The sequence below is a fragment of the Azolla caroliniana genome, unplaced genomic scaffold, assembly GCF_043228905.1.
Source record: "Azolla caroliniana isolate FFs.n. ecotype wild unplaced genomic scaffold, voAzoCaro1.0.p SCAF_9, whole genome shotgun sequence".
NCBI classification, from domain to species: domain Eukaryota; kingdom Viridiplantae; phylum Streptophyta; class Polypodiopsida; order Salviniales; family Salviniaceae; genus Azolla; species Azolla caroliniana.
In genome coordinates, this window is record NW_028230444.1 from 3,975,712 (window position 1) to 3,999,352 (window position 23,641).

Here is a 23,641-nt window from a genome sequence, read left to right on the forward strand (position 1 = left end):
ATAAGTCTTTCGGTTTCCTCTATGCAGTGAAACGCACACAAACATTCACTCACTCACATTCATGTCTTCACAAGGAAATCGAAATCGGTTCGGGTTCGGCTTAACCGGTTTGGCTTTGTCCCAACCAAACCGGTTAAGCCTTACCCGGCTTGAGAGTTTTCAAATGCAATAGATGGCGCTGCAATATCTAGCAAACTATCATGAATTGAACTATCGCACCGCCTCCTAAACCAATTGAGCAATGGGACTTGGGTCGAGCAGCCCATAAAGATCGTAAACCTTGGACAAGCCATTGGTTTTGCCATCTCAGCTCTCAATTTCTTTATGTACCCTTTTTTGTTATTCTGTGCTAGTTATATTGAATACGAGCTTATGTTCGGGGGGGTGCATACCAAATGACATCTCGACAGACATTGTGTTGTGGTTTTGAGTGTGAACCAAGACAAAGGGATTATGAAGTTCACCATTCCATTTTCCTTGAATTCACTCGTGTTTGGCCTACGTGTATTATTGGGTGCAAGTTTGGGTTTGTGAGCTGGTGTGAGCTTCAAACTCACTTTGTTTTTTTACCCCACACAACATTGTCATCGAGTGAAAACTCACATGTAAGAGATTAGAGTGTTGGATCTCCCCCCCCCCCCCCCCCTCCCATCCTCTGGGGGTAAAAAGAGGGAAAAGGCAAAAAGAGAAGCGGTCGAGGATTGTGTGTGTCGTCAAGTAGGTCAAGTTTTCAAGGTTCACCCACCAAATGGTCTTCTTCCTATGAAAAAAATGTCCCCAGGGCACGATTTGTGGTCCAAACCCATAAGCAACCAATCTGTTTGAACGTATTACTAACATGTTGAAGTTTGAGAGGCGTCTTTGTCCATGGAGTGAGTAGTCACTCTGAACTCACATCTCAATGATGATGATCATGGGGGCCGTGTGTAAAGCCAGAAGATGAGGGGAGCTTCTTCCTATGACAAAAATGTCCCCAGGGCACGATTTGTGGTCCAAACCCATAAGCAACCAATCCGTTTGAACGCATTACTAACATGTTGAAGTTTGAGAGGTGTCTTTGTCCAAGGAGTGAGTAGTCACTCTGAACTCATATCTCAATGATGATGATGATGGGGGCCGTGTGTAAAGCCAGAAGATGAGGGGAGCTTCTTGCCCCCAATACGGAGAGATGGGCTTCCCCAAGAAATTGTCCGGGCGCCCCAGTGTGAACGCGGCCACATGCGCACTCCGACTCTCATCTCTCATCTCTCCCCAGTTTTCCCGCCCATTCTCTTCTGATTCTCTGTGTCGCTCCTGCAGAGCGGTAGCGGGCGGATGATGAACAGGAAATTTTCTTCTGCAGCTTCTTCTCCCCAGACCATGCAATTCCACAGTAATCCGTCGTCTTCTTTCCATCCTCCCTGCCATAGCTCCCTCTCTCATCGTCTTCCTCCTCCTCACCATCATCATCAGCAGCAGCAGCACCACCATCGCCAACCTCAAGATAGAGACAGCTTTCTCGAGACTGCGAACTTCCTCGAGAGGGAGAGCTTCCTTGGTAGAGAAAACTTTCTTGAGAGAGCGACCTTTCTTCCTTCCAAAGAGACGCCTTTCGTTGATCAAGAGAATGGAAGCTTTACTTACAACAATCGTCATCATCATCAGTTTCAACATCATCATCAAAATCATATACCTTCTGGTTCCCCGAATTTCTTGAAACCTACAGAAATCCATCAAAGCTTTCGACAACGTGGACCTTCCGATCTGTGCTTTTCTTCTTCTCCTTCTTATCCTTCAGAAGAGTGTAGAAGAAGAATTTCCTCTTGCAGATCTTCAGAACCTTCTTTTAGTAAATTTTCAGTGTCTGAAGGTATTATTCCAGCATATAATGTCTCAGAAAATGCTTATGTTCCAAGAACTCCTCAAACCGATGATTTTGGTATGGCGTCATCATCCCCCTATGTGCAACCTGCGTCAAATGCTAAATTCATTCCTTCAGCATATGCCCAGGTATTTTTCATGCATTTTTGTTTTCTAGATTGATCTAAGCATAGTCAATTGCCTTTAATAATGAATACTATTGTATCCTCAGCCACCATTAATATCTTTGTATGTCACACACTCATCTTCATGTATGCAAAATAATATTATGAATGTTGCCTATTCATCTTGCTGTACAAAGAAACAGCATCTTCATTTCACCCAAGTAACATCTTATTTGCTACCTAATTATGTCGATGGAAAAAAGCATCATATTTACACCTATTCATCTCCATGTATATAAAATAATTCTTCAATTAAAAATGGCATCTTTCAATCCCCATGCATGAGAGAAACAGTACAGTGAATCTGTACGAGAAAACCATAAGCTAAAGGAATATCAGTTGTTTGGATTATGACAATTACTTTTTAATATCCAGTTTGTGCAGTCCCTTTCCATGCATGAAATAATGGACAGGTGATTTTATAGAGTCCAGACGAACATTTAAATTTCATAGAAAGTTTATTTAACATTTTCGACTAGAATATTAAGTCGATGAAACTAAGTAGATAGGCGATTGCAACCCTCCTAATCTAAGTGTAAATGATTTGCTATACAACTACTCACCCAAAATAGAGGAAAACATTCAAGCAACATTTATAGATTTCGATTTTCACATTTGTGTCACTTATTAGGTCTTGTTTAGCATAAATATCTCCTTTGGATGATAAAGCACATTTTTATGTCACAGTAGCCAATGATTGAACAAATTGATTTAAGGTTTTACTCGGTTCTAAGTAGATAATATGAAAATGAGGCATGAAAAAGGAGGTATAAAAATGGATTTAGATGTTTCCACGTTTGGTGGAAATGGTAAGCATAAAAATGGATTAATGTTGCAGGCTTAAGGCTAGATTGATACAGTGAAGCGATCTAGTGACTTGGTATACATTAGGTCTAGATTGATGGAGTTAACTGGATAAATTTTATTGTCTATTTAGCTTTCTGATCAAGTTACTTGGGATTTGTATAAACGTCTAGACGAAACTACTAATTCATTGCTATTTTTTATGAAAACTTATACAAAATCTAAGTAATACTTCCGGGCACAGTAATATCTTAAGATTATTTTTACTACAGAACAAATACAAAGAAAACAGATTTCAAAGAGTTATTATGGAGTTGTGATTTGTCAGCCAATTTATTTTTCAGTGTGATGTCTCTCTTTTTCACTGTTTCCTTTCACCTTGCTATTTTCTACTCCACCATGGACTGCTACCATGTACATCCTGAAATTATAGTCTTCCAAAACCTGAATTCATGGTTATAGAATGCACAGTTTTGAGGCAGTGAGTTAAACATTGAAAATGCAGCCTAGAAATTGTGATCGGCAAGGTTTCAGGATGGCATCAGTAAATGGATCAGATCACCACATGACAGCACCACAAAAGCAGGTATAAGACCAAAATTGAGCTATGGTTATAATGATTATATAAATGATATCCACTGATAAGAATTTAGCAAAGGTGGTTATCATAATGGTTCTTTTATCTTTTAGGTCAAACTGTATAGGTGGTACTTGATTAAATGTGGTACTAGCAGTGTTGAAGTAGCAGTTGGAGGTTTATTAAGTCCAGGGTATACTGTCTTCTACACTGATTCTTGAATACATCCAGGTTAATTTTTGCAATAGAATTCTAATTTTTAACTTTTTTCAGAACAGTAGGTAGTAGAAGAGAAGAAATGGCAGCAATCACAAAACGCAATGACAAGTGTAGGCTCATGACACAGGATGGTGTTGAAGTTCGACTTATAGGACTTATTGATGATTGCACCACTATTGCAAATGGATTCTCTATTGAGGTTTATTCTCAAATTAGCAGGTCTATTAGAAATTTTGTAGTTCCGTGTTATATTGCTTACACCTATATATTGTTTTGGACAGATTGTACATATGTTCCTCTCTGGGTTTCCATATACATGGAACCATTTACTGCAGAATGAAATTCGAACATGCACAATTAGGAATCCAATAAGCTTAGTATCAGAAACTGGTGCGTTGAATGGCATTGAGACATCTGAATTAGGTTTTGAAGGTTGTGCAAACAAAGAGAAGTGTCTGCCATTATTAGGTAACAGCCAAATGGATACATCTACTACATGTGGTCAAAAAGTAGATGCCACTGCATATCAGGAAAACAATACCAAACTTCCACTGGATGAAATTCTGCAATTAAGTGCATCCAGTGCAATGGATGGACAGGATTTGCAAAAATATGGCACACGTACAGCTCCATCAACACATAATACTAAGGAATTGCATGAGACCATATCGTCTAGTCAAACGACAACGGATGAATTGCATGAAAATGTGCCAGCTGAAAAAACAGTGAATTCTCTCTCTCTCTCTCTCTCTCCTATGAATTTTATAATGTTTTATCATTTTTTAAGGACATTTTATTTAAATTTCTTTCTGCAAAATTTGGCCCAAAATTGAATATGCTGGCCATTGGATGTATCAGTTTTGTCACCTACATTAAGTTGGTTTACAAAGGATATAATTAGACCTTCCTATCTGCCTTATCTACCATCACTAGATGCTAGATATTTCTTTCATAACATGCCATCAAAGCTCAAATGGAAATCAAAAGAATGCCTTGTACATTATGTTTTCTTAGGTTCTTTGGCCCATTGGTAATTTTGGCCATTATTTCTTTGTGCATGTGGGGGTCATTCTTTATATTCTTTCAGAGTGTCTGGCCTGATGTATGCTAATTGATGTTTGGTGAATCTCATCCCATAACAATCATAGAATGGCATGTCTTCAGGATAATGTTTTGGGTGTCCTGAGAGAAATGGGGAAAGCTCATGTATTCGATAGTCCTGTAATTCCAAAAGAGAATGTAAGAAAGACTAGAGATGATAGAGAAAAGTCAACCCAAAAGTCACAGCTACCAAAACGTATCACACGATCAATGCAACGGGCTAGCAGGCATATGGTAAATATTCTTATTGTGTTGCTCTATTTTTCAATGTCAGGCTGTCACTTTCTTAAGAACGCTAACAAACTTTACAGGATGGGAATGAAAACAAGATTATTAATGGAGCCACAAATTGTGGTGATGCGTCAGAAAACATTGAAAGAACAAGCTTAGAGGCTACAGATGTAAATGCAAGTGTTAAGGTTATTACTGATACATCTATAAAGGAGGAGGCGGTTGCTCATAAAAAAAAGTCAATGAGAAAGTCTGGAAAGAACAATGTAAGGGTATCCATTCATAAGCAAGTCTAGAATTTGTGTTAATGAAATTAAAATATGTTGAATAAAACTATTTTTTTGAGAATGTTTTGCTGAGAGAATTTCAAGTTTGGTTTCATAGTCCCAACACTGAAGCCACATCCTCTCATTTCATACACTTGGCTTCATGCCCAAATATGCTGCTGCTATTGAAAATGCTATCTTAGATGTTGATACGTATATGTAGCATGACTGAACAACACATCACTGGGCGCAATGAAATTTGTAACTATGCATTTTCTACTGTGTAATTGATCATCAAATTCAAAATGGTGTTGGCTAACACGTATCTGCTCTCTTTGTGGATGTTTCTTACCAGAGGCAACAGAATGACATGAAGGAGGATTTTGTAGATAGGGCTCAGAATCTCAATTCTTGTGGTGATAAAGACGTGGACATGATCATGGATACTATAGAGCATCTTGAAGTTGATGAACACACACCCCAAGAATCTGAGCACGCAATTGAAAAATTGATTGATTTTAGTTATGGAAATATCGACCAGGGAAAAGGAACGGTAAGTTAATCAGTTGCTGCTATTGAGAATTCTAGCATAGGCTCTTTCCTTTATGAATTGATTGTATGTCGTTAGCCACCAAGTGGCAATTATCAGTTGTTTGCCTTGTATCTATGCATGTCTTTTATTTGGATACAAGTAACTTTTTTTTTTTCACATCTTTTCATTGGTAAATCTGGCCATCATACCTTGAAATGTGATGGAACATTGTCGTATAAGTTCTTTTAGTTTGCAGTGCATTTAGTCTGTGATGATATTAGAAGGGATAACAGAACTGTATTCTGCGCCCCTGGCTATGAATTTGATGATGTTGCACTTGAGCTAAGTACCAAAGAGATGAAACTATGCTTTTGATATGTTTTCCTTTTCAATTTACTGGGTCTTGCCATTAAGAGTTTATTTAGTGTTTGTTTGTTACTGGTAGTTTATTTAGTATTTGTTTGGAATGGACTTCAACATGTTGAATCTGACCCTGCACTTGGTGATTGAGGTGGCTCAGAGCAGCAGCACTCTCATAGCTGATATGTAGTGTAGTTGTGCTCATTACGCTGATGAGGCAAAATCTACAGCTTAGTTCATAGTCTGAAGATCCAGTTTCTAGGTTCTGATGTTTTGGGCTAAAGTCTTTTTCTACAGTCGGCTCATAAATGCTTTTAGAGAGATTGCATTTCTATAGAATTTCTATGAGTAAAGCTTCGAAGAAATAATGTTGACAAAAGGCATTGTGTAGGGATGTGAATTCAAAGTGGACCTGCTGTTGTTCCCAACCTACTTGTCTATTGTCTCATTTGTATCCATGATGATATAATCCAATGATTTCCTTTGCAACTATATGTTATCTTTTCCATTGCCTTTGTCTATCAACAGTTTTTATGTTTTGGTTGGTGCTGATGTGTGTACTTCTAATATCATTTTGCATCCATGTATGATGGGAACGTTTTTTCATGACAATCAAGAAAAATATTTGGTACAGTTACGTTTCTTCTATGTGAAGAATGCTATCAACTATATTCTGAAAAACTTATGTTTTTACCTATTACTTTTTCTGTGGCAGTTCTAAATCATAGAATGTTATTTCACACCATATGTTTATCTATCCATGCTTATATTATCAAAAGTTATAAATTGATTTTGGGCCTTGCGTTATGCATCTCTGACGCCTCCTTCCCATCACTTTCCATTAATAAAGGAAACAGCAAGAAAACAAAAATGGTAAATCTTCATTTCGGTAGTCTTCGGAATAGATTTTCCAAAATGTAATTCATTTATGTGCACCGCCCCAATCTAGGTATGTAGGTGCTAGGTATTCATAAACTGTTTTTGCACTACCACCTTATGCTGCTGCCTGTGGAATTACCTTCCTATCACTTTCCAATAATAATGAAAACAACAAGAAAATAAAAATGCTTTACATTCGGATAGTTTTTGAATTGATTAATGGTTGTGACATTGGTTATCCAAAATGAAACCCTTTTATATGCATGGCCTCAATCTAGATATGCATGCGTTAGATATTCATCAACTATTTTTGCAGGTTGAAAATTCGGCTCAGCATTCAATAAACACAGAGAGTATGCTAGATGGGGAAATGAAAGGGAAAACCCACTCAAGATCCGAAGGGAGAAGATTGAGAAGTGCTGAAGTTATTGACGTTCCTAACTCTTCGCAAGAAATTTGTTCTGAAAGTCAATCTTGCAGGGAGAAGCAAACTGAGGTATGTGATTTCTGACCATTATACTTTTGCATATTTGTATAGGTCATGTTATAAGCAGTTTCTGAATTATTTGTAATGTGCGTAATTTTTATGATCTCTTTGTATGATCTATATTGTTTGATTGAACAACCGATTCTATCTTTATCAGATGATTCCACCCATAAAAGGGAAGATACAATCAAGATCTGGAAATTTTTTATTGAGCAGCAGCCTTGGTTTTCCTAACTCTCTGCAAGAAACTGAGACAGAAAGACATGAGGAGAAGGAAGCTGAGGTATGTGGTTTCTGATTGCTATTCTTGTCAGATATTGATATATAGCTCATATTGTAAGCTGTTTCTGATTAGATTGATACATGCGTTCTAATATGGTTGTTTTAATCTGTGAGATGGACTATATTGCTAATTGAGCTCACTGTCTCTTTTATCAGATGATTCCATCCTTGAAAGGGAAGGCCCAATCAAGATCTGGAGAAAGACCATCGAGCAATTCTGAAGCTGACCTTATTAACTCTTTGGAAGATGAAAACACTGGAACTGGAAGTCAATCTCACGAGGATAAGGAAATGCATGATTCATGCAGGCTGGGGGTATGTGATTTCTGATCATTACACTTGTTGAATACTGGTAATAGCATCTAGATTACATTGGAAGCAGTTTCTGATGTATTTATTTCACATGATGACCGGATTTAATGTTATATATTCTCTAAGCTTTATTATATTCTTTGATTGATTTTAATTTTAACTGACTCTCGTTTCTCAGTTGGTTTCACTCACGAAAGAGAAGCTACAATCAATATCTGAAGAAAGAACATCGAGCAGTTCTGAAGTTATTGACTTTCCTGACTGTTTGCAAGAAATTGGGAATGAAAGTCAATCTCACGAGAGGGGAATGCATACTCCATGCAAAACTGGGGTATGTGATTTCTGACATTATTCTTTTTTAATACTGGTATAAAGAGAATAAAGAATAAATATAGATTTAGTTACCCTAAGCGCCACATATAAGAAAAGGCTGATCAATTCGCACTCAAGTGTGAGCTGACTAAGGGCATTAGGGAAAATCATTAAACATAGGGTGATTTCAGAGTTTCAAATAATTTCTGACATAATTATTTGAAAGAATTACCAGCTTTCATGACCTTGTTGAATCTTTTGCCAGCTGGATTTTATTGCTTGATTGAACTGACTCTCTCTTTCATCAGATGATTCCACCTCCCCTCCCGTCTCCCGCAGTCCCGGTGTCAAAAAAGCTTATATCAGCTGCATTTGGTTTGAAAACTTCTCGTTCTGGTAGATTTATGTACCTGGTGGATAATCAGATGTATTATTAGTGTATGTTGTGTTCTATCCATAATGCAGATTTACATTTTCAGGAAGGTTGCTTGTTCCTCCTCTAGCTCATTGGTGCAGTCAAAGTATTGTACGAGATAAGGTGAATAGAGCCTCTTCCAGTTACTACATTTTCCTACATGATTGCTTCATTGATCTTTTTTGATATATGTATATATATGTTCACACTAAGTTTATGATTGTGCTTTTAGGATGGAGGTATTGTTGCAATCTCTAATGGCTCGATGAACATGGGCACTTCTGAAAGTGGTAATAATGCTTACTAAGATTAAAATCTCTGAGTTGGAGCTTTCATATCTCTAGTTTACAAATCTTATCTACAGTCTAGTAATTATCTTTTAATATGTTTGTTTGATAGATTGAATTAAGTTAGGAGGCCAAATATGACCTACTGAACCTCAAAAAGGCCATGCATTCAATCATGAGTTCATACAGTGCAGTTTAGAGCAATTAGTGAGATTTGAACCCTGGTTTGAAAGTTCATAAAAAGGATAGCTTACCCTATGCATCCTAGAGATGAGGATAATGTATATTAATGATTGCACATGACCAATGTGACAAGTCATGATTACAATTCTGAGTAGCGTAGGTTACCCACATGAAAAAACAAGATGTACGTTTCTTGAAAATCAAATAAAAAGATTGAGACTTCCTAAAGAGAAAAAAGTAAGATATATTAACTTCTCCAAAAGACCATATTGGCCTACAAGACTTGACTAAGATAATATTAATTAATCAATTTAGTGAAAAGAAAAAACTGAAGGCATCTTTCTAGAAGTGGCTTGAAAACTATCAGGTTTGGTGCTTGGTCGAGAAATAAGTTTTTGTTTGGTGAACTTCAATTAGTACCACAACAAATACCTTGTCCTCGGAGCTGGCTTTTTGTCATTTAGAATTACAAACACCTTACAGGGTATATGTTGCCATAAGAACCTCACTACTTTGGAGTAGTTGAGATAGCAAGGGCGTTTTATATTGTCATGTTTCAATAGAATCATACCTTTTAAAGAGAGAAAGAAAAAATAAATGTTGTCAGAAAAGAAATGGTTTGGTCTTGTAGGCCAAAATGGCCTACAAGAACAAACCAGAGATTACATTTTAAAATGTTGTCTCGCCTTGAGAACAAATCAAAATGAATGTAATTAAGAAAAGCACTAGTAAAATAGAACATGACTAAGGAATTTCGCTATCAATTCATGTACAATTGACATTTTTGTCTTTGAAAAATCACTAGCATAGGTCGATCCGACATGGAGAGATTTCTGAAGTGAGGGAAGCACCTGTGATTGCGGGAGTTGATGACCTTTATTTCTCGATGATAAGGGTGGTATTGAATCCATAAGTCTTCCCAGTGATGTGGATTTATTGGACCAATTGATGTTCTGTCAATCCATAGTCTCCTGATAGGGTTGAGGAGACCTGCATAACTGGCCATTAGCTAAGTTGATAGATCATGACCCTGTTAATTGTGTTGTTGCACCTGGGTTGCGAAGGCTTTCATACGCATGGGTAGTCTAATGTGCCCAAGTGAAGAGAGAGTTGATAGTTTGGAACAAGCTGAAAGTTTGATGCATGCAATATTCCAATTTTGAGATTTGAGCATATTCCTACTTCATCTTTAGCGCCTTAATAATCTGTTCTTGATGATCACATACTTCATAGCATCTCTTGAGAGCTCTAGTAGATCTTGTACTCTTCATCATTTTATAATGTCAAGAACCCAGCAAGATCAGAGGATTTTGCTCCTAATAGTTTTTTGTACCTTGCATTCTTTGTTCCAATCCTGTTTGGCAATATGTGATTGGGTATATTTGCGACTTTTGTGATCCTCTACACTCTTGGCAATATGTGATCGATCAGTACCTCTATGGACATAGAGCCTTTTTCTAATATCATGATAGGATAGGATATTGAGGATTTAATCCCCAGTTGTATATGTAAGATCAAATTTCGAAAATTTCACCCGACATTTCATCTCCATAAAGCATATAAATCGTAGTTCCCATCCTCGTGTATCACTTTTGGTTTTGATTCTCAAACTATTTGTACCTAGTACTATTTGTACTGGTTCTTCCTTGTATGTGAAAGTGGCATAATGTCTTAGTTGTAATGCTTTTATTGCCATGTGTTTTATTTTGTTCTTGTTAATAGCAAGCTTGCTTATTTGACAAAATGTTTCCAATACATTCTACTGACTGTTTCATATTACCCAAAGCATATGAAAATCGAACAGCATCATTAGCATATAGGGATATAAAAAGAAGCTTGATCCCCATGTTGCTTAAGAAGTACCTTGAAAAATTGCTATCCATTTTCAATTGGCACCAAGTTGCTCATACAATTGTTCTACAATTGCTCTATTATCTAATAGCATTCCGATCTCTATCATTCTTTTTGAAAACTCTCTCCTTAGTACAATGTCAAAGACTTTCTGGAAGTCCACAAGACAACAATATATCATTTTACCTTGTAATCAACTTTCTTCCATAATTATTCTTAGTATAACCATATGATTGATAGTATGGATCGGCGTTTTGCTAAACCGGCTTAGTGGCTCGGCTCGGCTTGGGCTTGAGCTTGCCTAAATGGTTTGAGCTCGGCTCGGCTCGGCTTGAGCCTTGCCAAGCCGGCTCAAACTGGGTAATACGTTTATGTGATCGAATAGTTAGGTTAGAGAAAATCTTAAAAGTTAGAAATTAGATGGTTAGAAACTTGAGAGAGACTGACTCACTGAGAGGAAGCCATAGCCATCGGCAACAACTGTTGAATCGAAGACTAGAGTGACGTTTCACGAGTCTCCACACAGACGTGAGAGAGAGAGAGAGAGAGAGAGAGAGAGGGGGGGGGGGAACCTGCATACTACATAGCGGACGATGACCACCTCTTGCTGTCTGCAATTACTGACATTGTTTTAATCTCTGATTCACTGATCCTCTTCGGCACTCCCAACCTTTAAGCTCCTTGATGATGGCTGTTGATCTCTTCCTGTGATGATCTTCTTCGATAGTAGCCACTGATATTTTCTCCCAATTTATCTGCCCAAAGATTGGGTCTATGTGGCATGCCCATGACATGCCAAGCTTAGTTTCTCAAAGCAAACACATCTTGAGAGCCAAGAATGTGAAAGATGTATACTTTCCTCTTTTCTAATTATATAATGCAATTGTTGCTTCTTGTGTTGAATCATCGGAGGTTTTTGTATACAATTATTATCCAACGGTAGAACCCCAGAGAACAAGTCATCATATGAGCATAGCATACTCTCTTTTTCTTCTTCTTCTTCTTTAATACAAACATTTTCCTTATCTTTTATCGCTTCCCCTTTTTTATCTGCTACAGTGGATTCATTTTTCTTACCTAACATATTGGATTGATTTGTCGGAGGAGAGGGAGGAAGAGAGAGGTTTTATTTTATTTTTAAAATCGTCCATAAAGAGGCCAATATTGACCTATGGGACCAGAGTATACATGTGTTCTTGATATATGTCTCCTTCTTAAGAAGGGGTATTCATATGTTGAAGCACAAAGTCTCTATGTGTTAATAAAGCATACACATATGAGCTCAACCTTCTAGGTGGTTTCTTAAGTATGGATCTTAAGTTATCACTCCCTCTTAGTATGTCAACATATCTTTTGAACGAATTGCACTATATATCGAGCATGTGAAGAGCAAGTGACATTCATCCTCTACCATGCCTTCATTTCATAGTTTACATGTCTTCAAATTCGTTACATTTTGATACCATGATGCAACTTCAATACCTAACTTGTGAGATCGAGTGCGAAGTAGTGTAAGGGCTCTACGAGCATTGCTACTCATATTGGTAATGAGATAAGGTTGGATACGATCATAGAGATGAGGTCGAGTGAAGAAAGCTCGGATTAAGGTGGCTATGGTGGCAAGGCCGAGGGCAAGCCATGTCCATGTGTCTTGTAGAAGCATGGAAATTTTCATGCATGTCTCCATAGCCATCATATATTTGTAGCTGAGGTGGTCATGGTGGTCGTGGTGCTGATGTTGATGTTGAGGTTGAGGGGAAGAAGAATAATGGTGAGGTGCACAAACCGGATTAGCCTAAACTGATTTAGGGATCGGTTTGGTTCAGGTTTAAGAAGCCCAAAACGGTTTAGGATTAACTGGTTTGGCTTGGATAAGGTTAAGCCTAAACCAAACCATTGCCGATCCCTAATCAATAGTCGAATGTTTTCGTCTAAAGCCTGGTGGACCGATTGCTCATTGGTGATTATGTCAACCCATGAGTAATTGTTTGCTCCATGCTACTGCTAGATAAGTTGGCCATAACCTAGCTAACCATGATAGTTCAATTCATGATAGTTTGCTAGATATTGCACCGCCGTCTATTGTATTTACACATTCTATAATTAATATACTTGCTATTTACAGAAAGAAAACAGAGCTTTTACAATGCAGGGTATTCAAAATTTAGGCCACCTGCAGAGGCGAATTTGCAGAATCTTCAGAAACGGCTCCATGAGGCTGCTGTAGAAGGTCTTAAGAAAAAAATAATGAATAAGAAAAAAAAGGTTAAATGCAATTAATCTGAACAACATATACAAGGTGTCGGTTGTCGTTTGATGTTGAAATATGCTGTATAATCCCTAATTCACACTAGTAAATTGCGTTTTCACCGTGCATTTGTTAAGTTATGATTTATACAAGTTCATTATTGTCAGCGAGCATGTATACTTTATTCAAAGGTTGAAGTAGGTGAAACAATGAGTTATGACAGCATTAATGTTGCATGTTCATAAAACAGTGCCCTGTAAATTAGATTATTTAGCACCACAAAACTTTTCCTATTATTTAGAAAGCTTTATATATTGATATTTAAAAGCAGTGACTTCTGATCTATTAGTGGTTACATGTACTATACGTGAGAATTTGTAGTCTAAATTGTGCATTTGAAACGGACTTTATCATGTATACAAGAAATGTGTGATTCCAACCGTCCAGATGGTGTACTTCAAGGTGTATTATCATCTTGCAAGAGCAATTCGTCATTATATGGTTGACAATTGCTTTGTATTTCAAGACCATTCAGTTTGAGCACTGTCTTACCATCCTGGATCTCTTTATTATATGCCAGCAGTCAATGACTTTAGTAGAAAGGTGCGGGTTTATTTTCTTTGACAGAAGGCTAAAGCTTTTAGCAACATAAAAAAATGGTATAAATTTGTTAAGTGTGAGTTTGGTAAGTTGTAGGAGCTACGACTTGATCAAGATGGTGAATTCTTATTGTTGAATCATGTGAATATTGCCATGAGCCTGGCATTAAGTGCCAACTCACAATCGCATACAAGTACAATAAGTATGGCATTGTGGAATGTTTGAATGGAATTGTTGTTGAATTGTTGTTGAGATGGCAAACAAGAACTCATTTCTTTGACATGAAAAGATGATGTCCTAACCACGAGACCAAAGGGACTTGGCTCTAAAAACCTGATGAACACATATTTGAATCAACTGTACATCCAGCCAAATGCTTATGGCAATGGTCTCCAAAACCAAAGGTTAAGAGCTCGAGTCCCTTTTCTCTTGATTACTCGACTTGGTATGAAGAGGTTGTAGGTTTCTTTACCTTGTTTTATCACTTGAATAGTCGAGATGACCTAGAATAGGCCTCTCTCCAAGCCCATACATGTCTATTGCTAGGGTTCTTCCTCATCCATAATACTTTGCAAACTTTTTAGTTGGTTAAACTGAGCTATTTCTCTTGGAAATAGAGGATTCATCAATCCCCCCTTCTCGTATGTAGGTACAACCTATTTGGAGATACGAATGATGTTAAAAGGCCATTGTTGAAGTAGAGGGGATGATAACTTTTGTGAAGGCAAAGCTTGGAGTAACATAATTGAATGATTATTTGGGTAATAATAGAATCTAATGCTACTTCTGCTTTCATTCAACAAAAGCAGTTGCTTTGGTTGCTTGACATTTGTTGTTAAACATTTTAGGAGGGTGTATAAGGACCTACTGTTCTCTATGGCGATGTACAATTGCTTCATATCAAACTACTAAGTGTCTTCACTATTACTAGACCTATATAAATCAAGCCTATTTGGGTCTTTGGGTTGTCCAATGACAACCAAACCATCTTTCTATTGTTTCCCCAACCACTCAAACTCTTTTACTAGATTCTTGGTAGTCCCTTTCCCAAAGAAAATTGGGAAGTGTATCTTTGTAGGTTGGCATACAGTTAGCCACCCGGGTTGTTCAGTCTCAAAGGTATGGTTCGGGCATGTGTTGCTTGACCCAACAATGCATCGAAGCAATGATCACAATAGTTTACATTCTCAATTAGAGCTACATGAAGGCACTTCAAGGGAAGACACCACAAGAAGTGTATTCGGGCCAAAAACCTTCAATGTTGTAGTAGGACCTTTGGGTGCACATGTTAAACACATGATCTGGACATTGATAGGAAGTTGAATGCTAAAACCAAGAAGTGTATCTTTGACATCAAGTAGAGTTGAAGGCTTCTCAACTCTATGATTCAGAGGCAAGAAAGATGTTGACAATTTGTGATGTGTTTGATGAAGAACAATCACGCCTAGTTGAAAAATGGGTTCTTAGGTTATCCCATCAATCAAAGATGTATTCCAGCCAATGGCAATCTATTTTCTAGGAAAATACATTAAATACTTCTTAAATTTTAAAGTATTTTTAAAAAACTGTAAACATTTAAAAATTTTGAAACTTATTTGAAATGTTGAATACTTGTTAAATACATAAACTATGTGAAATATTACAAAATGGCAATTCTAAAACATAGAATACGTGTAGAATACTTTATAGTACTCTAAAACGCAGAATACACGTTTCTTAACAACTATGACTAAGAAGGTGATAGGCACCAAATGGGTGTGGAAAGCAAAGTATAATGCAAATGGTTCTTTTGAGAAGTTCAAGGCTAGGCTAGTAGCGCAAGGGTACTCCCAAATCGAAGGATATGATGTACAAGAAATGTTTGCTCGGATAGCTTGAATGACGGCAAGTCAAATGGTCATAACTTTTCTTGAATCAAGAGCATGGGTGATTAATCAGATCAATGTCACAGTGGTAATTCTGAATGGGCATCTAAATGAGGATTTATATATGATGCAATCACACTAGGGTTTAAATTGTTGAATTTAGAAAATAAAATTTTCAAGTCGAAGAAGGTAGTGTATGGTTGGAAATAAAGTTTGAGCTTGGAACAAGACAATAGACAATTTCTTACAATGGATTGACTTTAAGCAATGTGCTTCTGATGCAAGAATATATACAAGAACAAAGGATGGGAGACAAATAATCATTATCATCGACGTGGATGATAAGTTACTTAGAGGTATCTATGAAGAGTACATTGGCCAAAGACAAGGGTGTTTGTAAAATGAGTTTGAAGTGACAAACTTGGGGATTTTACACTATGTTTGAACAATGTTTGGCAAACCTTCGTTTGCATCTTCATGCCACAATAAAAGTTTGTGACAAAGATCTCGAAGGCCTTTAGGATGATTGACTATAAGCTGATGTTGACTTTGATGGAGTTGAATCGCAAGCTATCCTAAAAGACCCTTCATTGATGGTTGACATAAGGAAGTACACACATCTGATAGGGAATCCAATTTTCTATACAACACTAAGGTGAATATTTGCGTTGCAGTCGGTTTAATAAGTTGATTAAACAACAAACTGAAAGAGACTCATTGGAAAGCTATGATGTGTGATTAATGTACATAGTGGGTACTTTAAATTATGGAATCTTCTACAAGACAATAACATGACCTTGGCCGTTAGCCACACAATTGACAAACTTCGTGGCTATCAGGGCCGTAGATAGTTATTCCTGAAAATCGATTTCTGGATATTATTTTCCAATGGGTTTTAGAGTTCTTTCTCGGAGCAGTAAAAAGCAACCAATGGTGGAATTCTCTTCGGCGAAGGCAGAATAAAAAGCAACATTGCTTGGCCATTTCTTGGAACCCCACAATTCATCATATACCAAACCCATTTCTTGGAACCCCACAAAATGGATAATGAGATTGTTGAGCTTGAGTATTGTTTGACATCAACCCATTGAGGGGTTTGTTAGATATAATCAATGATCAACCCCAAGTTGTTAGTTTATCCATTTTTAGAGGGCACATTTTTATATTATCACCTCAAATGAGGAGTAACTATTATCGAACTTCGCCATATGGGTATCAATGTGGGAAACCTGTAAATGAGTAGGAAAGAATGCGTTTAGCAAAAAGTGAAGTAGGGTAATAAAGTTGACTAGTCAAGCCAACTAAAAGAGTACTCTTTGTTGGTTGGTTAAGATATACTTACTCTTGAAGTATATGCCATTGACTTTAAGACAAGCAATATCCACCACTAGCTTATATTTGGGAAGCTAGGTCATATTAAATGGCAAGTTGATAGAAAAGGAATATCTCCACATAAGAAAAGGAATATCAAATGACTTGCACATTATATAAATAAGAAGAAACACATAATATAAATATCTAGTCCGTGTCCTACACAATTCTTGTGGCTATTATTGTGTTAACTAACTATACAATTGACTAGTCCAAATCCCATCTAAACTCTAAGGTGTGAGTGCAATGGAGGACTACCATTGTGAACTACTCTCATATATAGTACAAAGTTTGTATTGACCCCATTGTGAGCTACTCTAAAGTGTTATAGAAAGTTTGTATTAACATATATACATTTACATGAGTGTAACTTTATATGCTTATCTAGTCAATTCTCAATATTTTTGATAATAGCTCATGAGCATCTTTGGAGGCACATGGGGGATTTTGTGTACCAAGTGAATATAGTCTTGCAATTTCCAAATCTATGAGAAGGTTAAGTTTTGTATGTATATCTATAATGAGATTTCAGAATTTTTGAATAGCCATGTTGGTTTTAAGCAAAGATGCCCACAAATGACCTATCTAAAGGAAGAAGACATTGAAGAAGTTGTCATGGGGAATGTAGTTATTGTGGTTTTGTTGTACACAAATGATATGATGTTTTTTGTAAATACGTAAGAAGTTGCACAAAAGTTTGTAAGGACATTGGAAGAGTTTTGCATGAATACTAAGTTGATAAAGAATAGCTTGAAAACAAAGGTTATGTTTGTCACGAGCCAAAATAAGGGTAAACCAACCATACATTATGTATAACAATGAAAACACTTGAGACTATGGAAAGTTTTAAATACCTTGGCCTTGAAATTTCCTCAAATCATACAAGGAATGAATGTGCTATATGTCACTTAGAGCTGGGAAAGTGAGCATATTCTTTTCTGAATTAAGGAGACCCCACACATCAATACATGTTATAGCCCATCATGTTGTTTGCCTTCCAAACCATGACTTCAATATGACTTAGCTCACACTCACTATAATGTGATACATGGTGTTCGGGGACAAGTGATGTGATTAGTCGATTGTGCACACTTTTCCCTAAGCAAGTTTAGGAGTTTGAGATAGCTCTGATCACATTTAGTTATGCTTTTCACAAATTGTTGACCAAACTTAATCCTTGCATGAATTTATCTCACAGTTGCTATGTGCACTTTCAATTATGGCATTCATTAGTCAAGTTCTCGAACATTGATAATTGCTACTCACTTTCACATGTATTACATAAAAAATGTTATATTTTTGGTCTCCTATTGGACCCTTAAGACTAACAAAATCTTTTTTTCTTTCTTTTTTTTCTTTTCGTAAATCAATGTTTGTTATTAGAAGATAATACAACCCTTGCTATCTTCACTACATCATGAATAATGATAATGCATGGGAAACCCTCTCACGTACTAGACGACATACCTCTATCTCCTCTTGGGACTACGTCCCCAAACAACATAGTTGCGAAAATTGTCACATCAACTTCCCTTTCATCCTACAGAGTTGTTGTGTTACCCCATGAAGTCCATCAAACACGAACCCATTTCTCGTGGGCCAATTAAACCACATCCCCCAATACCTAAGGTAGTCAAACACGACCTTATATGATGGTGCATGCATGCCTTTATCGTCATCAATAAAAACTTAGTTAAAAGGTTATAGAATATTGCTTGTTATCGATGCCCAAATTTGTGATATAACAACCCAAATGGATTTAGCAAGCAGACATGTAATGAACCTATGTTTGGCATCTTCCTCAACCACCGTGCAAAAAAAATATGTCCCATTTGAAATATGTCTACGTTTTAAAGCCATCACCAAAGCCAACCCACCACAATCACACGGCAAAGAAACACCTTAGCACGGAACTGAAGATGAGACTACCATACTGCATCCAAAACTCTACGCCACCACTTTGCATGTCGAGTAATGTACCATGTGTCTACAACCTTAGTTGCTAACCAAGCTCTATCTTCAACCAACTTATGGTATACATCATTAGTGTTCACCACAAAAATTGATTGTTCAATACCAACGACCAATCTTTCCATGGGTCTGCAACCAACAACTCTGGAAGCTGGAAAACTAATCTAGGCAATGCCAATATTGATTCCCCAATATACCCATATCCATGTGGTATATGAAACTTATTTCTAATTGTCCGAAAGGCCATCATTTTCCTACATGACTCTAATATACCATCTTCCACCGTTACCAATCCTAGCCTGGCCATTTGATTATCCTTGAAGATATCAAAACCTCCGCTGCCAAGGAATTAATATCTTTTCTACACTCAGGGGGGCTCCAATGAAATAATTTCAAGCATCGCTGCCAAGAAAGCATTAATTGTTGGACCATAATAGATTCTGAACATTTAAATGCATGGGTACTATTAACAACATGCCACCACGATGTTGTAATTCTGGTTTTCCCATGGTATATACCAACCTTTTCCACAAAATAACGAATTATTTCTGCTGAAGGTTGGGTACCTATGCACATACCTTTCAACAGATTGAATTGTCGAGCCACCATATGATCCTCCAAATTTAGTAATGCAACTCCCCCTAGCTGTTTTGGAGTATAGATATTGTTCCATGATACCCAACTCATACCTAGTCTTGAATCTTTCTTCCACAATTGATCAAGTGAACGAGCTAATTGATCAAGTGATTTCTTTGTCCAAGGTAATAATGGTAAACATAGACGAGTACTAAGGGGCCATGCTTGAGACTTGCAATACATAAATTTGTCTAAAATGGTCCTCGATATCCAATTCAAACTTTGAGATGTTGAGATATCAACATCAATAGGGTAACCTAAGTGCCGACACACATTGCCTTGATCCAATATTTGGCCACACCATCCAAGATCAACCAAATCACTCTCAGTGCATCTAATGAGCATCGCCTTTCACATATTTATATTTAATCCTGACGCCAATGCAAACACATTCCACACCTCCGTGGCTTTTGCTATATTATTAGGTACCGCTTTGAGAAATAAGAATGAATCATTGGCCAATGCCTGAGCTATCAATTGTTTCCTTGATGGCAGAGCTAGTCCAACTATTTCCCCACATGTTGCCAACTCATGCATCTTCACCAAAATCGGGTGTGTAGCAATTGCAAATAACAGTGGACTCAATGGGCATCCTTGTCGAAGTGAGCTTGCCAATGGTAGTGCTTTAGTCACTCCACCATTTAACATAATGTGTGACACTGCACCATTTAACAAAATCTCTCTCTCTCTCTCTCTCTCTCTCCCTCTCTCTCTCTCTCCATGAAAACACACAATTATATGAATAAATGTGTGTATTACAATTGAGTGTGGTCACCACTCGAAGGGTAGTGGGGCCTGTTAAATCGCATAAAGGCAAGACAAACACTCCATTGAGGAAAGAATTTCCACTTGCTCCAGTAAAGAAAATTGTGAGAATAATACTTCGGTTTTCATAAATATGCTTTGACTCCATGATATAATTAGAGCATTGCATATATCCTAATTATGAGGCAATCCCCAATATCTCATAAATAGGAAATCGATCTCCATCTTATATTTCAGGTTGACCTATGTGAATTGTGCAAACACCCACTATCTTGGCAGGAAATAGCAATGTGACAAAACTTGCCAAATATGAGACATGTAACTCCAAATTAGACAAACAATCAGTGAGTGTATGAAGCAATGAGAGCTATCTTCCACTTGGGTCAACCTTAGATGATGGCCATTGAAGAGATTAATTGGAGTAATGATATAAGAGACTAGTAGTCACTTATAAAAATAACGTTTGACTTCGTAAACACCAACCAACCCATTAGTTGGTCGAGGTAAAGAAACTTGCAATGTAATATTTTATAGCTATTGGTGGGGATGCATAGTAATTGTCACATTTCAACAAACTTCAAAATTCGTTTAGATTGAGCATCCTCTACAACTCCCACCTCTTTCACCCTGAGTAACAACATTAATTGAGAGCGAAATCTCTCCTTTTCATGCCAACATAATAACCGAGAAGACATGATTACTTCTTTTTGCAAAGAATTACAAAGAAATATCTCCTTTTTGCCAACATAATAACCGAGTCTAGATGATGGTGTCCATCTCTCGTCATGGGCTAGACACTTAAGGGCTCGGAGTTAAGAGCATGTCACTACCTACAGCTCATGCTTTGAATAATTAAATATAATACTTGAATTGAATAAAAAATATATTGATATATTATTTGGCAATTATAGTGGTTTTATATACTTTGTTAAAGAGAAAACATCTCAAGTTTGAAACTTGTACGATGGGGTTATTTTGAAATGGACAATTTCCTTGCTTTTGAGGTGATTTCACATTGTGTGGCATAGGCAACAAAACAATTGTTAAATTCCTCCCCTATCTATGGGTAGGACCTTCTTTGGTAGGTGCATTTATTGACTTCGAAGATAAAACATTAAGTCTACAAGTGCATGCATCTTGCACAAGATAATTACATAACCACAATGAACAGAGATGCAATAATTTTTTTAATAGTTCATCAAGTGTTGTAATTTGATATGGGATATATGCCATAGAATGACAATATATTGGATGTCATGACATATATCCAATGTTAAAACATACAATGTGTTTGTAAATTTTAGTAACTAACGAAGGAGTTTTTTTGGGAAAAAAAACATACAATGTGTTAAATAAAAGAAACATTCTTTGAAAGTTTGATCAATTATCTACCACATTTTCTTTATCTACATAATCAAGCCTTTCACACTATGAGTGATTCTCCATTTTGAAAGGGTCCCAATTGTTGAAAATTACATATAAATAAATATATGATACCCTCTACTTTAACCATAATTTAGTTTTTGGGGTTAGTAAAGTGAATCATGTCTAAGAAGTTAAAGCAAAGTACACAATCTAAAGTCCACCATAACTTTATCTCTCCATTTTGAAAGGGTCCCAATTGTTGAAAATTGCATATAAATAAATATACGATACCCTCTAATTTAACCATAATTTAGTTTTTGGGGTTAGTAAATTGAATCATGTCTAAGAAGTTAAAGCAAAGTACACATCTAAAGTCCACCATAACTTTATCTTAAACCTACAATGAAATATTATGCATCTATTACGATAATGAAATGTAGGGAATTGTACAACTTAAAAGTGTTTAAAGCATGTGGTACTGCTCTTCATCGATCCTATGATCGCTTCATATCAAACTAAACTTTTTTGGTTGAATGGAAATAATTTAAAAAGAAGTTCTAGATTCATTGATGTCACTTGTCACTATTGATATCCAACTTGTGTCGATTGAATAAATTTTCTTTGCTTTGTTTTGCATGTAGTAAGGATATTATGGTCATACAAGAAAATTGATTATAGTAAAGATCCTTTCTTGGTAGTTTCATTCTTCTATCAAACGATTATGTTACCTTAATTCTCGGAGCACCTCTGTTTGATATTATCTATTAAGATCTTGGAAAAAGATATTAATGTGAGTATGGAAACAAAAGTATTAAGGAATAAAATTTCAAACTCAAATCTATTGATGTAGACAAACTTTTATGAGAGAAATAAAGAGAAAGTGTGGAATGGGAGAGGAATAATTTTTCTTAAAGTAGTACAAGAACTAGATTTATAATACTTGAAATATGATGTAAGGCGTTGAAGGAATGTTTGTTTGCGATCAATGAGAATGTACAGATGATTGATGGTGACTAGTGGTGATGGTAGGGGTTAAATAATGTTGGCTCATGTAGTAATTGTTGGTGGATGGATGGTGATTGGTAGATTTAGATTATTTGTTTTGTTTGTGAACTTTGGTTGGTGACGATAATCAATTGTGATGCAAATTCAAATAAATTTACTCTCCATAGTTTATTTTTTAATAAAACAATAAACATGAATATTGATCGAAAACATCATTTTCAACAATAGCATTGACATTGAACGTATGTGGCCCATTGTCAACTATAAAAAAGGGGAAAGGAAAAGAGTTAAGGGTTGAATGGAAACAAATGGTACCAATAATAACTTGCCAAAATTTTATATGTACCTACACCAACAAAAGGACTTTGAGCGGTCAATAAAGTGATGTATCATGTGATTATATAGTGATATTCCTGAAAGATGAAGTCCATTCAACACCCTAAACCTCCTATGAAATGAGATGGTCCAACTAATGCATTCTTGTCGAAACATACCCAAAGGTAAAGCTTATTATCAACATTGTGGGGCAAAAATAAATATCATGTGATTTAGATTATCATTCCATGTCTCTAGATCTTACATAGAGGGGATTAATCATGGATTATGTTTGTTTGCATGAACACAATTGTAGTACTATATTTGAACGTTGTGGATACCAAATATTAACCTCGATGATTCAAAGACAAAATACTT

General features: G+C 36.6%; 1 protein-coding gene across 2 annotated transcripts; it reads left to right on the top strand.

Moving 5' to 3' along the window:
• The first annotated feature begins 1,285 nt into the window (after positions 1-1,285).
• On the top strand, positions 1,286-13,498 carry LOC147859935 (uncharacterized). Of its 2 annotated transcripts, XM_087325003.1 has the most exons (16): positions 1,286-1,989; positions 3,334-3,414; positions 3,519-3,598; positions 3,679-3,823; positions 3,906-4,349; positions 4,789-4,959; positions 5,037-5,228; positions 5,578-5,775; positions 7,310-7,489; positions 7,638-7,763; positions 7,919-8,077; positions 8,253-8,405; positions 8,695-8,782; positions 8,866-8,924; positions 9,034-9,091; positions 13,275-13,498. In XM_087325003.1, the coding sequence occupies exons 1-16, from the start codon at positions 1,315-1,317 to the stop codon at positions 13,400-13,402; spliced, it is 2,937 nt and encodes a 978-aa protein (XP_087181129.1). In that variant the 5' UTR covers positions 1,286-1,314; the 3' UTR covers positions 13,403-13,498. The 2 variants fall into 2 exon arrangements, with proteins under 2 accessions (XP_087181129.1, XP_087181130.1); XM_087325004.1 differs by lacking the exon at positions 5,037-5,228.
• The last annotated feature ends 10,143 nt before the right edge of the window (positions 13,499-23,641 follow it).